The 13,909-nt window shown below is 41.9% G+C and overlaps 1 protein-coding gene across 3 annotated transcripts in view; it reads left to right on the top strand.

The window, feature by feature from the left end:
• The first annotated feature begins 3,735 nt into the window (after positions 1-3,735).
• SLAIN2 (SLAIN motif family member 2) overlaps positions 3,736-13,909 on the top strand; it is a 33,401-nt gene continuing 23,227 nt past the window's right edge. Inside the window, exons 1-2 of one of the 3 annotated variants that reach the window (XM_042053083.1) lie at positions 3,736-4,177; positions 13,645-13,793. In XM_042053083.1, coding sequence (XP_041909017.1) covers positions 3,819-4,177; positions 13,645-13,793 — 508 coding nt within the window. In that variant the 5' untranslated portion in view covers positions 3,736-3,818. The remainder of the gene's footprint in view (positions 4,178-13,644; positions 13,794-13,909) is intronic. The other 2 variants (XM_042053081.1, XM_042053082.1) reach the window with 2 other exon arrangements.

The following is a 13,909-nucleotide window of genomic DNA, read 5'->3' as shown; positions in this document are numbered from 1 at the left end:
AACCAGTCGAACAGTTCTGACTTTAATCCTGAAAGGGACATACTATGACAGGAATATGCTTCTTCCACTCTGTATTCAATGTCAGCTCACAGTATATATTGTAATGATAAACAATACTTTATATTTTGTCAAATGTTTAGCTAAACACTGCCTAACACAAACATGTGTGGGCCTGTTGAACACCTCCTTTGAGAAGTCTGGCAGGCAACAACCCTTCTGCAAGAGAATAAACAAAGCTGCTTAAAAACCAGTCCGGTTCTCCAGGCATCAAGTTAAGTATTTGCAACAAATGTTAACTTCCCACCATGCATCTGCCCATCTTCATGTACTATTCCCCCTGAGGAATTGTCCTCCCAGGTAACAAGTGAAATCAAGGTTTCAAAGTCAGATTCTAAAAGTTTTGACAGATGTAAAGACAACAATTCAGCAAATCACAGCTGTGATAAACTAACCATAGGGCTGTCCATGCTAGAGAGCTCAAAGGTCAGCAAAACAAGGCTCCTGGTGGCCTTTTTCTAGGAACCACTTGTCAGAAGGATGTGCATTGAATTATCTGAGTGACACGAGAGCCTTGCTCAGACTTTCTTTCCTTAGGAGAGAGTGCTCCTCATTTCCTCTCATCCCATGAGTTTAGAACCTGCCCCAAGTCAGACAAAAGAAGTACCATGCATGTCCTGAGATCTCAAAAATAGTGCTGTGGAAAGGCTGCTTTTCACCTCCCTCTCTGAGGAAAGGGAAAAGACAGTGTGGGTGCAATCACAGCTGTTCACAAAAAGCTCTGCAACAGAACTAATTTCATATGCAGAGGAATTTCTCTTGCTCTTGTGATGCAGTGGAAAGGTTTCATTTTTGTGGCATTACTATCAATTAATACTATTTGTTTATAATCACCCAGGGACCTCTGCTTGGGTGTGGTCTCACATCTGGCCAGTGCAAGCTTGGAATCTGATGACCAAAAAGGTCATCGAAGTCTATTATTGGCCTGATATTTCATAGGAAGCTTATGCTCCAAGCCTTGCTGCTCTTCAATTCCCAGCACATGAGAAGGGCACTCACAGCACAAGAATGAATGAGAAAGCAGAATCATGGTTCTTGCTGTTCAAAGCACAGGCTATGGTGACTATTAAGCAGTGACTCCATTTGTTCATCTCTACTGCCCTTACTCTTTGTAAAAATAGATGATTCAGCAGCTCTGAAACTTTTTTCTGAAACTTTTTTCTCACTTTCCTCCCCCTTTGTCCACACACACCTGCAGGGAGCATATCTTGGGGAGAGAAAAAATTGCTACAGCTGCTGGCAGCAAAGTAATGGTGTCAGCAGGGGACAGAAAGATGTAGTAGGAAATCTGGAGGACATACAGACCATAAAATGAACTGGGGGAAGAGGAAGCAAGAAGGAAAAGGAAGTAGAGGAGAGGCAGGATGTAAGCAGTGCACTGACCACTAAAGAGCTCTCAGAGCTGCCCCATTACATAACAGAGGAGGCCCCTAAACATGACAAAATCACCAGGAACAGCTACAGTTTTGGCAGCAGCTCCCAGGAATCTGGGTCTGCTTGTGGTCCTGGTCCTTCTCTGCACTCCCTTTGTCACAGACCCACTTCATACTGTCACACTCCCAGTTCCAGCCACCGGTCCCATCCTGATCCCAGTAGTTGCAGTATAGCGAGGATTAAACTCCTCCTATTGCTACTATAAAAGCATGATTAATTCAAGTGACTGAGGGTTTCTTGTGCCACTGACATTTAGTCTGAGGATAGTTAAAGGAGAATAAGGAAGTTGTATTTTGTGGTCCTGCTATAAATGTTCTAATTTGGAATAAATTTCCCTGCATAGGTTAGGACCCACCAAGCACTGAATTGTCAGTAGTCACTTAAAGTGTCACTGTCACTTAAAGTGTCAGTGTCATGGAAGATCCTTATTGTCAAAAACCTTTATATAATTGTTTTCCTTGCCTTTTGGAGGACTGTAAATTCTGTTGATAAAGTAACTGTTCTTACAGAATATATCTGGATTCTCTTAAGGCACTTGACTTTGTACCATATCATACAGACATAAGAGTGAGCTGGATTTACAAACTGGTTTACAGACCAGTCTCCAGGGAGCTATGATGGTCATTAATGTGGTCTCAGTGAGCAGTGCCAAAGGTCTCATAGGCCAAAACTGTTTAGTAGTTTTATAGCTGTGAGAACTATACAAAATCTGTGGCAAAGTCTGCTGCTGCTAAAAAATTTGTTTCACTTGCAGATAATGAAGACATTACCATAAGAGTAATTTAAATTGCTTTGTTGAAAGATACCAGCCCTGAAGTATTTTAATACAGTTAAACACTTAAGGTGATAATTGTTTTGGGAAAACAATGATATAAATTGCATTTATGGATCAAAGGCCTGGATTCTGCTTAGAAGCTAACAGTAACAGTTGAAAACCACCCCAGCATAAATCCTCAAATAGTGCTATACATATGGAGAATGTAATCTTTGAGTGTATAAGGGGAGAGTGTTGCATAAGGCAAGGAAGTGACCCAGTCTGGTAAGGATGCTGTAAACTCATGCCTGGGAGTCTCAACATGCCAGCAGTCCATGCACCATACCTAACACAACCCAAATTGTGTGGCATTTACTGCCCCTAAACGTTGCACCTTCTCAGCACATCCCGCAGGTCTGAGCACCTGTCTCATTTTCCTTCTTCCCTTCCTGAGCATGGTAAAAACTATTCACTGCAGTGTCATCTCCTGCAGACTCCAGCTATCCTCTGGCCCACTTGCTGGTGTTCTTCCTCTCCCCAGCAAAAGCAGGCTCCAATATGATGCTGTTGAGTAGACGGAATTTGGGAAGAGGAAAATATTGTGAAAGGACGGCACTAAGGACACTGTCTCAGTGGCTCAGGGAAGGGGGATGCAGAGCATCCCCACAATACCAGTTGATGAAATTTGGAGACATTTTGTCACAAGACACAAAACATCCCAAGAAATAGGACAACAGGCAATGGGCAGAAAGTAATGCACAGCAAGTTCCACCTGATTATGAAGAACTTCCTTACTGGAACACATTGCCCAGTGAACACAATCCTGTGCCCTGTGCTCTAGGATGACCCTGCTTGAGCGCGGAGGTTGGACCAGAACAATGACCATGGTCCCGTCCAACCTTACCCATTCTGTGATTCTGTGACAAATCCCAAAGTCCCACTAATTACTTCAAACTAAAGGTGTTAAGTTTTGCTATAGATGGCAAAACCACCACAATCTTTACATGAATATGCATATATTTATACAAAATTAAAGACTCAAGGGAAGTTCAGTTCACACATCTGTCATACACAGTAGGCCCAACACCATCGCCTAGGCCTTGGACTAGGGGCACACCTTGTATTGTTTAGAGGTTTTGAACATTTTTAGAAGGTATTCTGGGGCTTCCCATACAACTCCTGTCTGGTCCCCAAGACACTGGAGGTCAGGCCAGACCAGGCTGCTCCCTCAGGAGCAATGCTGCCGCAAGAGCCCGTCGGACGGCGCCGAGCGGGGCTGAGTCACGGCCTCCCGCTGCCGGGGCGGCGACCCGCCGCCATGCCATGCCATCGCACGCCGTTCTGTGCCGCGCCAGGCCGTTCCGCTCCGCGCCGCTCCGCGCAGTGCCGCCCGGGGCAGGCGGCGCGAGGGGCGGCGGTTCCGGCGGCCCAGCCAGGAGGCGGTGACATGGCGGCGGCGGATGTGCGTCCTGCGCCCCGCCCCGGCCCTGCCCCGCCGCCGGCCGCCCGGCCGCGTAGACGGGGCCGCACGGCCGCCTCTCCCCGCGCAGCCGCCGCTCTGCCGGCGGCCGCCATGGAGGACGTCGGCTCGGGCGTGAATGCAGACGCGGAGGTGCGGAAGCTTCAGGAGCTGGTGAAGAAGCTAGAGAAGCAGAATGAGCAGCTCCGCAACCGCCACGGCGCCCTGCCCGCCGCCCCCGCCAGCCCCAAGCGCCTGCCGAGCGCCGGGCCCTCCTCGCCACCCCCCGCCGCCTCCCCGTCGTTCGACGGCCGCTGCCTCAGCCCCAGGGCCGCCGCCCGGTGTTCGCTCCCCGAGGAGCCCGGCGGCGGCGATAGGGGCAGCGGCGGCAATGGCCTCCTGGACGACGCGGCAGTACTCAGGCCGGAGGAGCTGGAGCGGCTGGCCGGCTGCGATGAGGACGAGACCGGCTGGTGAGGAGGCGGCCGGGGTGGGGATGGGGCGGGGGAGGGCTGGTGAGGAGGCGGGCAGGGCTGCGCGTCCCCCTTCCCCCGCCGTGCCCGGGGGCGAAGGGGCTGTTTCCAGGCGCGTGTCTGATGTCGGAGGGGGGTTTCGGGGCTTTGTGTGCGGACGCAGCCTCGCCCTCTGGGCTGGGTGAAGGGCTTAATGAGCTCTGCGATACGTACCGAAGCCTGCCGGGGAAGGGTGTTTCGCTTTCTGCACACGGCGTTGGAGCTCATCGGAGGCCCGCGGCCCTGCGCTGCTGTTCGGCCGCGGTGGGAGCGTTACATCGGGGCCCGCGGACATCGAGCGGGCTCCAGTGCTGCCGCACAATCAGCCGTCAGTGTTTCCGCGAGTGCAGGAGGTGGGGAGGCGTTGAGAAACGTGTGGGGAAATTTCTAGGGTAGTTCAGAATTAGCCCACAGGTACTGTTAGACTTCAGACATGCATCACGTATGTTTTATGTCTCGATTTCTTTCAGTTGTAGAGACAGCAAATGTAACACTTTTTCTTCTCATAGACGTGTTGCCCTTAGGTGTTCCAATTTATTGCTAATGATGTAGGATCACGGTTTCCCTTAGGTGGTTCCTCGTTCTAAATGGACTGCTTACCCTGCTGCTCCAGCAGAAACAGCTGCAGGTGGCTGTTTGCCTTGTCATTATTACACTTGGATGGGCTTCCACTGAGAATCAAGAAGACTCCAAACATCGCGCTGTCTCCAGCTGTCGGTCTGAAGTTTCCTATGACAGTTGTTGAGGAGCAGCCTTAGAGCTGCAGGGGAAATAGTGGGGAGGAGCACCGTGTCAACACCGTGTCAACGGAAAAATGCAAGGGAAGCATGTGCAGGGACAAAAAGTGTAACACAGGCAAACTGACTTGCGGCAGAATTGGTTGTAGGTCCATCTACAAAGGTCTTTGGAAGCAAACATGCAGACAAATTTACAAAACAAACAAAAATGTCTTTCAGAGTTAGAAACGCCTTTAAAAATGCTGGAATGATTCCATGCATGAGCAATGTTTTAGTTGCTCGGGGAGGAGACAGTGTGTGCACTTCTTTGGAGAAGTCATTTGCCTGACATTCAGCCTAACCCACTGGAGAAGTATGAGAGCATAAGTTTATTCTCATCCAACACTAAATTAATACAAGGCATCATCTCCCAGAAGATGAGTCTGTGCAAGGCAGCTACTCTTATTTCTCACTGTATGCCTTGTAATCTACTGGCTTACAGCCCTTGATGGAAATAGAATATGGTAAATTTGCACAGCAAGTTTGGACTGGGATGGCCAAATTTGTAAATTACATGAATTCTAGTGACAAGAGATGTTACTGTTTTATATGTTCATCCTAAATCAGGGGCAACATAATGGGTCTCCTAAGTAAAAGTTAATGTCCCAACAGAGTGTATAGTGACGGTGGTGGCATAAGTGCTGTGTGTTTTTGTTGATGCGGTTCTGGGCACTCGCGGGGCAGCTGCATGGTTGCCTGAGCACAGCCCTTGCTGGTGTCAGGTGTTTGGCTGCCAGTTATTGTGGCACCGTCGTGTTTCTGTGCAAGTTCTAGTCCTCAAAAGACAGCAAAACTTAGAGGCAGTCTTTTGCACGTCTTTGTTCCTTTATTAATATTTTGGCAACTGTGAAGCTAAAATGTTTTAGCAGGTAATTTTCAATCTCAGACATGTGACACTGACGGAGACACAAATGCATGAAACAAAAAAAGAGAAATTGTAAAAATTTACTTATTGCCATACGTATGACAAAATATGGATATGTAATTTTAAAAAATTGTGTTTTCCTGCTGTAGTTTTACATGCAGTTAATGATAAACATAGTTTGGCTAGTTTGAATATTTTTGTTCCTAAGTGCTTAATAAAAATGGAAATCAAGCTCCTGGAATTTCTAAACACCTTCTAATTCAACTGTTGAGACACTAAATAGTCCAACCCCTTTTATTTTCTTATGAAGGTAAAATGACTTTGTATTTATGCATTTGATTAATGAAGGTTATTGCTCTTAATGAAGTTTGAAATTTTCAGAGGGCTAGTAGAGCAATCAAAAAGAAGCAAGCCTGTGAAGATAGGAGAGGTTGATGTGAATAAGTGGATTTCCCTTAAACTGTTTCATAAAAATCCTGCTCCTAAAGCCTTGGTTATGCAAGGTCACTCATAAAGTAATTGAATCAACTGAAAGGGTGAATGTACTCGATGAAATTTAAGCCTCATATGAACTCTTTGAGGTTCAAATGGTTTTGGATCGCTACTGCTTAACCCAAAATCCTGCTTAAAATATGGGATTATACACTGTAAAAATCAAAGACCTCTTAGCAGCTGAGGAAACCTCTTGCAGAAAGAAACTAAATCTAAATCATTGTTCATAAAAAAGTGATTCATCTTACCTGTTTTGCTTGTCTCTATAGAGAAGTTTAGATTTGTCTTTACTTTCGATTTCAGAAGGACCTTGCTGTGGGCAATAATAGGTGGTAAAGGGTGCTGGTTATCACTGTTCTTTTCTGTTTTGTAAAATAAAGACATTTTCATACCCCATTATGAAATTGTCTGCAGCCTTGTCATGGCAGAAGAATTTTCTTAACTGTTAAAATTACATTGTTTTACATTTAATGCTCACATTAGTGGCTGTGAATTTAAGACAGAACACTTGATACTGTGATTGAAGTTGATACTGGAATGTCACATGTTTCTTTAAATCTACATTGTAGAGTTGATCAGCTCGCTTTTAGCTTTTAATTCTTTAAATGCATTTAGATAAGTATACAGAAGAGAAGTGTAAAGTGAAAAAGTAAAGGAGAAGGTGCAGCTATCAAACAAGCAAAGGAACTTTGGCACTACTGTTTTAATAGCAGCTTTAGCTATTAAAACAGCATTATAGTATTAGTGAACTTTGGGGCTGTTTGTATTTTTGCTTGTTTTTCTTTTCTGTGGTTACTTAAATTCAGATATGCTTTAAGTTTTAAACACTTTAGCATGAGACAATCTTCAATGTGTAATGTATGTGGTAAGTTATTAAAAATATTTCAGTGAATTTAGATTGAGTTTCTTGTCCATATGCTTCTGAATATTGTTTAATGTGCTGAAACTTTCTTCCTGATAAGGTACTGAGGGTTGCAGATGGGCAGATCTGTACTTGCACACTGTACTGAGCTCTACACAGACCCATGGAGACTTTGCTTTAGGCCTGCTGATTATTTCCTCAAGTTATCAGTGACATTCATAATCGGGTGTTCCTATTTGGCTGTTCTTGAGCCAGATTGGATCAAATTTAATTTTTTTTCAAATTTCAATCTGAACGGGTCTTTTCTTACTAATTAATTGAAAAGATAAAAGGGCAGAGGGGCACCCAGAGTGGAGAAATCTTCAGAGAAGTGGTGTGCACCTCCTTGCTTGACTTGCTGGGTAAGATTGGGTGTGGATGTGCAGCATGTTGGAGACATCTGGATAACAGTGTGCAGGGTGGCTTGCTGTGCTGTTTTTAAAAAGAGAGCTGTCTTGAGTTTATTGCAGGATAAGTGTGCACACGTGGGCAGTTACTGTAGATTAGTTAATGTGTTGTGAATCCGCTGTAACTTCCTTTGTGGTAACTTTTTACATGGTCACTCACCTAAGCTTTCTGAGGAGTTTTGTTTTAAATGTGAGCAAAACATGCAGTGCTTTTCTTCAAAAATTACTTGCAGCATGTGCATAAGAGTATAGAGCTTGCTGTGTCTCTATTTTGTGCATGCAGTTGCTCAGGAAACTTCAGAACAACTGTGTCCTCTTTAAATGATAGTGCTATAAAAACTAGCCTAGCACTTACCCATGTTTTCATGTCAGCATAAAGTCTCCTTGGCAGAGTTAAAATAGCTGACAGTTGACTGACCTCATTTATAAACAAGAGGCAGTTATTGTGTATTTAAAATGAAATTATCGGTGGGTTTTTTATACTAACTAAATAGTTCAAAGTAATAGTTTCAGTGTTTTTTAAGACCTCAGGTTGGTTGTGTATCCTGACTAGTTGAAATGGAAGGCACATACTTTCACTATTACGCTCTCATTCAGCAGCTATTTCTAATTTGCACCTGTTTATAGTAAGTGTATGTTTCCATTCTAGCCATCCATTATCGTTAGTTGGCTAAGGGCCTGTTTGAGATACATGATTGTCATCTGTAATGATTGTCTTCCATCTCATATTGCTTGATGTCCCTTGCGCACTAACATTGTTTTGGAATCCTGGTTTGCCATAGTGAGCTGGTAAAGTATAGCATGGCTATTTTAGGATAGAGCTCTACCTGAATGAAATCCTATTGCTGAAATTACATTGCAGCATTTCCTGTTCAACCGCTACATTTAATTGGATTAATGTGGTTTAGACCCCTTGGACAGGTTCTGATCAATTTCTGCTCCATGGTGTAAGTAAAAGAGAAATGGATGCTTTTCATTTTGTGGCAGATAAAATATCAATTCGATTTAAAGTTGTTGGAATTTAACCAAATTCAGATAATGTCTTCACAAACTAGGAAGATAATATGAAAAGAAGCATGTAGGAAAACCAAGGATTATGGAAGTTGCCAGTTTTATCAAAAAAAAACAACTGGTAACATTAAATAATAATTTGGTTATTGTCTTTGAGATATCCATGTTTGTTGTGAAACAGATATTTGAGGACTGGAGGAAGAATCCTGAGGAAGAACTTTTTCCACTTCTGTCTTCTTCTGTGGTAGTTACAGCTTTTAAACATGCTTGATATTTTGATATAATGAAAGCTTTGATACGAGTTTCCTTTACTGTCTTAATGATATTCCTGAAATTTACTACATAATTATGTATTGTTTAGGCATGATTCACATTTCTACTACTTGTAGGTGTTAGAGCTCCCAAGCAAAGTCATTAAGCAGAATTTTATTTTGGAACACATTTAGTAGGACACAGAACTTCTCAACTTTTTTCTCTTCTGCGTAAGTATCAACAATGCTGTGTTTGAGCATATATTTTCTAAAAAATTTCTTATGAAACGCTTCTTAAATAGTGGACGGTTGTACAATTTCTCTGATAGTTCTAGGGAGGCTACATGATGGTGTTATTGATTGCCCATTTCCCATTCTACAACATCCCTTTCAGACACCAACACGTTCTTTTGGATGAGGAGATGAATAATGCCAGTAATTTCCAGCAACTAGCCAGGGCACAACTATCTTTAATTGCTGAGCAGAGAAAGATAGTTGTGTTCGAAATTCCACTTTGCAACCTCTTGGATGTTCTTAATTCTATGCAAAAATCGCATTGCGTAGCTGAGATGTGCCACTTCTAAAATGAAGGTTTAATGAGACTGTCAAAGCATTTTTGTAGTATTCACATCCTGGAGTTTATATTCATAGACTGGAGTTTGCTGTAATTTGTGCATCTCCTGGAACTAAAAGCATTCTGTGAAGTAGAGCTGAAAACTAAGAATTACAGACTAAACAATGTGTATCTCATTCAGCTACAGCTGTACATAGGACCTTTGTGGGGTGGGGAGAAGGAAAGGAAATCTGTGTGCCACATAAGTGCAGGGAGGATGACACTTTATTTTGTGATTGATTTTTCTTTCAGCCAGTGATGCTTTTCAGATCTTTACGTGTCTATTCAAAATTTGTCTTAAATTTTGACTTACTTAAGCCACTTCAGATAGGGTTTCCTGAAACTTTTGAATTGTCCTAAAAGAGTTTAGATTGACACCGTTGTGTTCTAAATTATCTGTTTCCAAGACTGTCCAGTATTACTGTCCCCTGATTTATACATTTTCAGTAGCTTTTCATTGTGCTATTTCCTTGTTGTATTTTAAGGCATTTCTTACTGATCTGTCCTGGGATTTCAGCTTTTTCTCTTCTTGATATTTTCAGGTTTTTCATCCTGCTTTTCCATGCATCATGTTTTGTATGCTCCCAGTTAATTTCCTTTATTACACCTACCAGTTTTTGCTTAAAGCTAATGTAGCTAAAATAAATGAGCACTAACTCCAAGTTCCTTCCACTTGCCATCTTCTTTCTAATTCAGATTTGTGACTTCACGTTCATCTGCATGTTTTCCCTCACTCTGATACTGAGAGGTGGAAGGATTTTGATACAAAAAGACTCTTCTTCTTTTCCCCCAGTTAGAATCTTGGCTTCTTGTTTCATGCCTGTGGCAACTAGCCTCTTGTATTTTAATGTACTGGGAGTTGTTCCTCAGGTGAGGTAATCCATACACAGATATTCCACTCCTACTGCAGTGATGTGTCCTCTTTCTTCAAAGCCTTTTCTGACTCAGCTGTGTCCCAGTGCAGCATGCTGCAGCTTGCCCCATTTGGGTGACATCATATATACTTGTAGTCACAGCAGTCTTCCTGCAAAAGCTCTGCCTTTTTCTCTGCTGCATCTTCCTGGAACTAATCAGGAGAGCCTCTGGCTGCTCTCAGCCCCATGTTGGTGCTGCTGTGGTGTAGTTAGTAAGAGCCAAAAGAAGGAAATATTAATGGCTGCAGAAGAATCATAGTGTCTGGTGTTCTTAGTGTTGTTTCAAAGTAAATCAAAGCTCCTGAGCTCCTTTTTATATACTGTTTTCTTCTACTTTACCTTATGTCACTGAGTTGCAGAGTCTTTACTCTGTTGTGGAGAGATTGGAGTATATGTTTCTGGTGTGTTAACATTTGTAGTATGGGTGGTAACTGTAAGTTGTCAGCTTCCTCAATTGTTTTTAACTTCCTGTTTTGAGAGAGTTGATTATTAGTGGTTAAAGATGTATGAAGTTATGCTGGTAATCTTCAGTCTTGAAGTTGCTGTGCTGCTTATCAGTGCTGTTGTATTGCTGTAGAATGCATTGACAGGTACAAATGGGATCTCTTCTGGAAGGTTCTTCAGCTAAGGAGGGCCTATGTCTTTTGGGTCAAACAGTTTGATAAGGAAGACCACTTAGCTGTGTGAAGTTATTTGCACATGCTTCATATATCTGTTCTTTTTCTGATGGTGGGAAGAGAAGAAGAGGTAATAGAGGCATCACTCTGATTCTTAGCCTTGCTCTTGGTCCTTCTGGTTTTTGTAAAATCCAAATTAGGCAAAGCAAGTAGAATTAAGTCAGTCACAAAACTTGAGATTGGCTGTTCTTTGTCAGGTGGGATATTAAGATCACCGCTTTATAATGAGGCTTCATAATTGCATGATGTACAAGAAACTGCCCTGAAAAAGCTGTTTTGTCACTGCATCAATGTACGTGTGTGTTGAGAGGTAGTGGAGTTGCATGAAATATGTATGTTCTCAAGTTCTATCTTAAAGTCTAAGTTACGAAACAAAGATTGATGAAGGAAAACAGTTGACTGGAAAGAGGTGGAAGAATATGCAGTATGTATTTGGTCAGAAAGGGAGGTGGAAAAGAGGGAACTGTGTGAGCCTGGATTGCTTCAGTAAATAAGTTACTTGTGAAACAAATGCAACAGTTGGGAATTCCTGAAAAGAATGAGTTGAAGCTTAAAATACCAGGTGCAGTTTTGATTAGAACATTCTTGTAGGTTTGTTGAAGGTACCCCTTTTGTGTGTTTCTCAAAGAGGACATGCACTTTAATTTCTTGCCTTTTATACTGGGTACTACTGTAACCACTTTGAACGTGCATGGAACTTGTCAAACGCAGCAAGGCATGTCAGCTATCCAGAGAACTAGGAGTGAGTCTGGCCTGTACTGGACAAAATTTGGCTTTGTTGCCTTTGACGCTTCTTTGTATTGTATAAGCGTACCTTAGGACAGAAAGGAGTACAGGCAAATACTAAAAAGACAGTAAATTTAAAGTTAGTAGATAGTAAATGTTAAACATTACTTTTAATGCTATGGAGATAGTCATAGAAATAAGAGAAAGTGGCATAATTGTTTACACAACTGTGAAAATTGAGCAACTCTTGTGCTTTTCAAGGATCTTCAGGGATATAAATACATGAAGGGTTTTTAGCTTTTCTTCTAGGCTGAGTGCCTTTGAAGATTGTGGGCATTTCTACAAAATCAGCTATAACAGACAACATGATATTTGCCAAAGCATAAATCCCTTGAACTACAGTAAGTGGCAGTGACTATTAGGATTGTAACAAACAGCTTCATTTTTGTTTTAAAACCTGGCAGCCAATAGATATTTTCTCTCCTGGATTTGCAAGCATAGCTTGCTAATTTCAATGTTAGAGGGAAGAGTGTTTTGGAGCTTGCTCTTAACAAAGACCACTGTTTTTTAGACATGTTTCTTGGGAAGCTTTTGTAAGAAGTGAACTTAATGGTAGTAATTACAAAAAATCTCTAAAAGCTATTGTAACACAAACGGAGTTCAAGTTCTAGAATTACAGATGAGAGATGAGATAATCTTGTAGAGATGAAAGTTGTGGGAAATAACTTCTGTGTTGCTATTGTCATTGGCATAAAGGGAACAACTTTTGTTATATGTTTTGTACAGAAGCATGTCTGATTAGACTGTCAGATGTTCCTCAGTTACTCTGTATGGCATACAATCATACTCGGAATATGAAGTCTGTCATTACTCCTAGAAGAAACTCGTTTAGCTGTTTCTACACGACATAATCTCTAGTTAGCATTGTATGTCTTGCAATTCACTGTTGTCTTTGCTGAACCACATTTCCAAGTTTGGTTCTAGTCCAAAGTAAGGCTTAAAGTTCCCTGGTTTGAGTGTGTGATTGGTTATGACTTTTCCTTTAATCTGTCTGTTGAGGGAGGAGATGTTTTCAGCTAAATTTCTAGAGCCTTTAAACTGGACTGCTACTTTCTTCAGTCATGGAATGCTGATGTTAAAATAAATGAATGGAGATGCTGACAAACAAAGTACATCTGCCAGCACATCTGGGAGAACAGTATAATCTTGTTATTTCTCTCTCCTCTCCTGTGTGCATTATCTCTTTTTCCTTGTTGCTGATGCTTGATTGTATACCTCCTTAGGGCAGAGATAGTCCCTTTGTTCTGTGTTCAAAGAGTACGAAAAGATCAGGTGCTAGGATAGAAATAATAAAAATAAATTGTGCATTGTTCAAGGCTACTGAAACAGTAGTTGTGTTTTGTGTACTTTAGCACTGCTCCTTGGCTACTAAGATGCTTATTGCTTCCTTTGTTTAGGAAAACAAGAGTTCTTTATTGTGTAGTGCTCAATTTCCTTCCTTCAGGTGAATCTGAAACGATTAATCCTCATTTGTAGGTTTATGTGACATTGTGAAATTGTCCATCTACATAAAGTGTGTGAAGTCCTTAGGTAGCCATATGTTATCACTGTTATACTCTATCCAAAATGATTAATTTTAGGGTCAAATCTGTGCTTTCTTTATCTTTTGGGATTGTACTGTAGTGTAGGTAGAGTATAAAAACAGAAATGGCATACTGTGTGGTATTTTCTTGCATGCTCATCTTATGCTCATTTTGTCTGTCCTCATAAATTATTTATTTTCTCTCTTTTCCAGGTTATATACATCTCCAAAGAAGAAACTGAATCCAGTACAAAAATGTATCAGTCCATTAGTTTGGTGCAGACAGGTACTGGATTACCCAAGTCCTGATGTTGAATGTGCTAAGAAGTCACTGATCCACAAGCTGGAACAAACAATGTCGGGTGAGTTTCTGCACACTAAAACCACTGGGTTTTTATTTTGAAACAGAGTCAAAATTAGCTGATGGTTGTGAGATAAGACATCTGTCAATTACTTGTGTCTAAAGCTTTCATTATGG

Source organism: Corvus kubaryi, unplaced genomic scaffold (assembly GCF_017639235.1).
Source record: "Corvus kubaryi isolate FWS band 111438036 unplaced genomic scaffold, C.kubaryi_AGA036_p1.0 split1-131, whole genome shotgun sequence".
Taxonomy (NCBI): domain Eukaryota; kingdom Metazoa; phylum Chordata; class Aves; order Passeriformes; family Corvidae; genus Corvus; species Corvus kubaryi.
The sequence above is the reverse complement of the archived record's forward strand: the minus strand, read 5'-3'. Positions and strand labels throughout refer to the sequence as shown.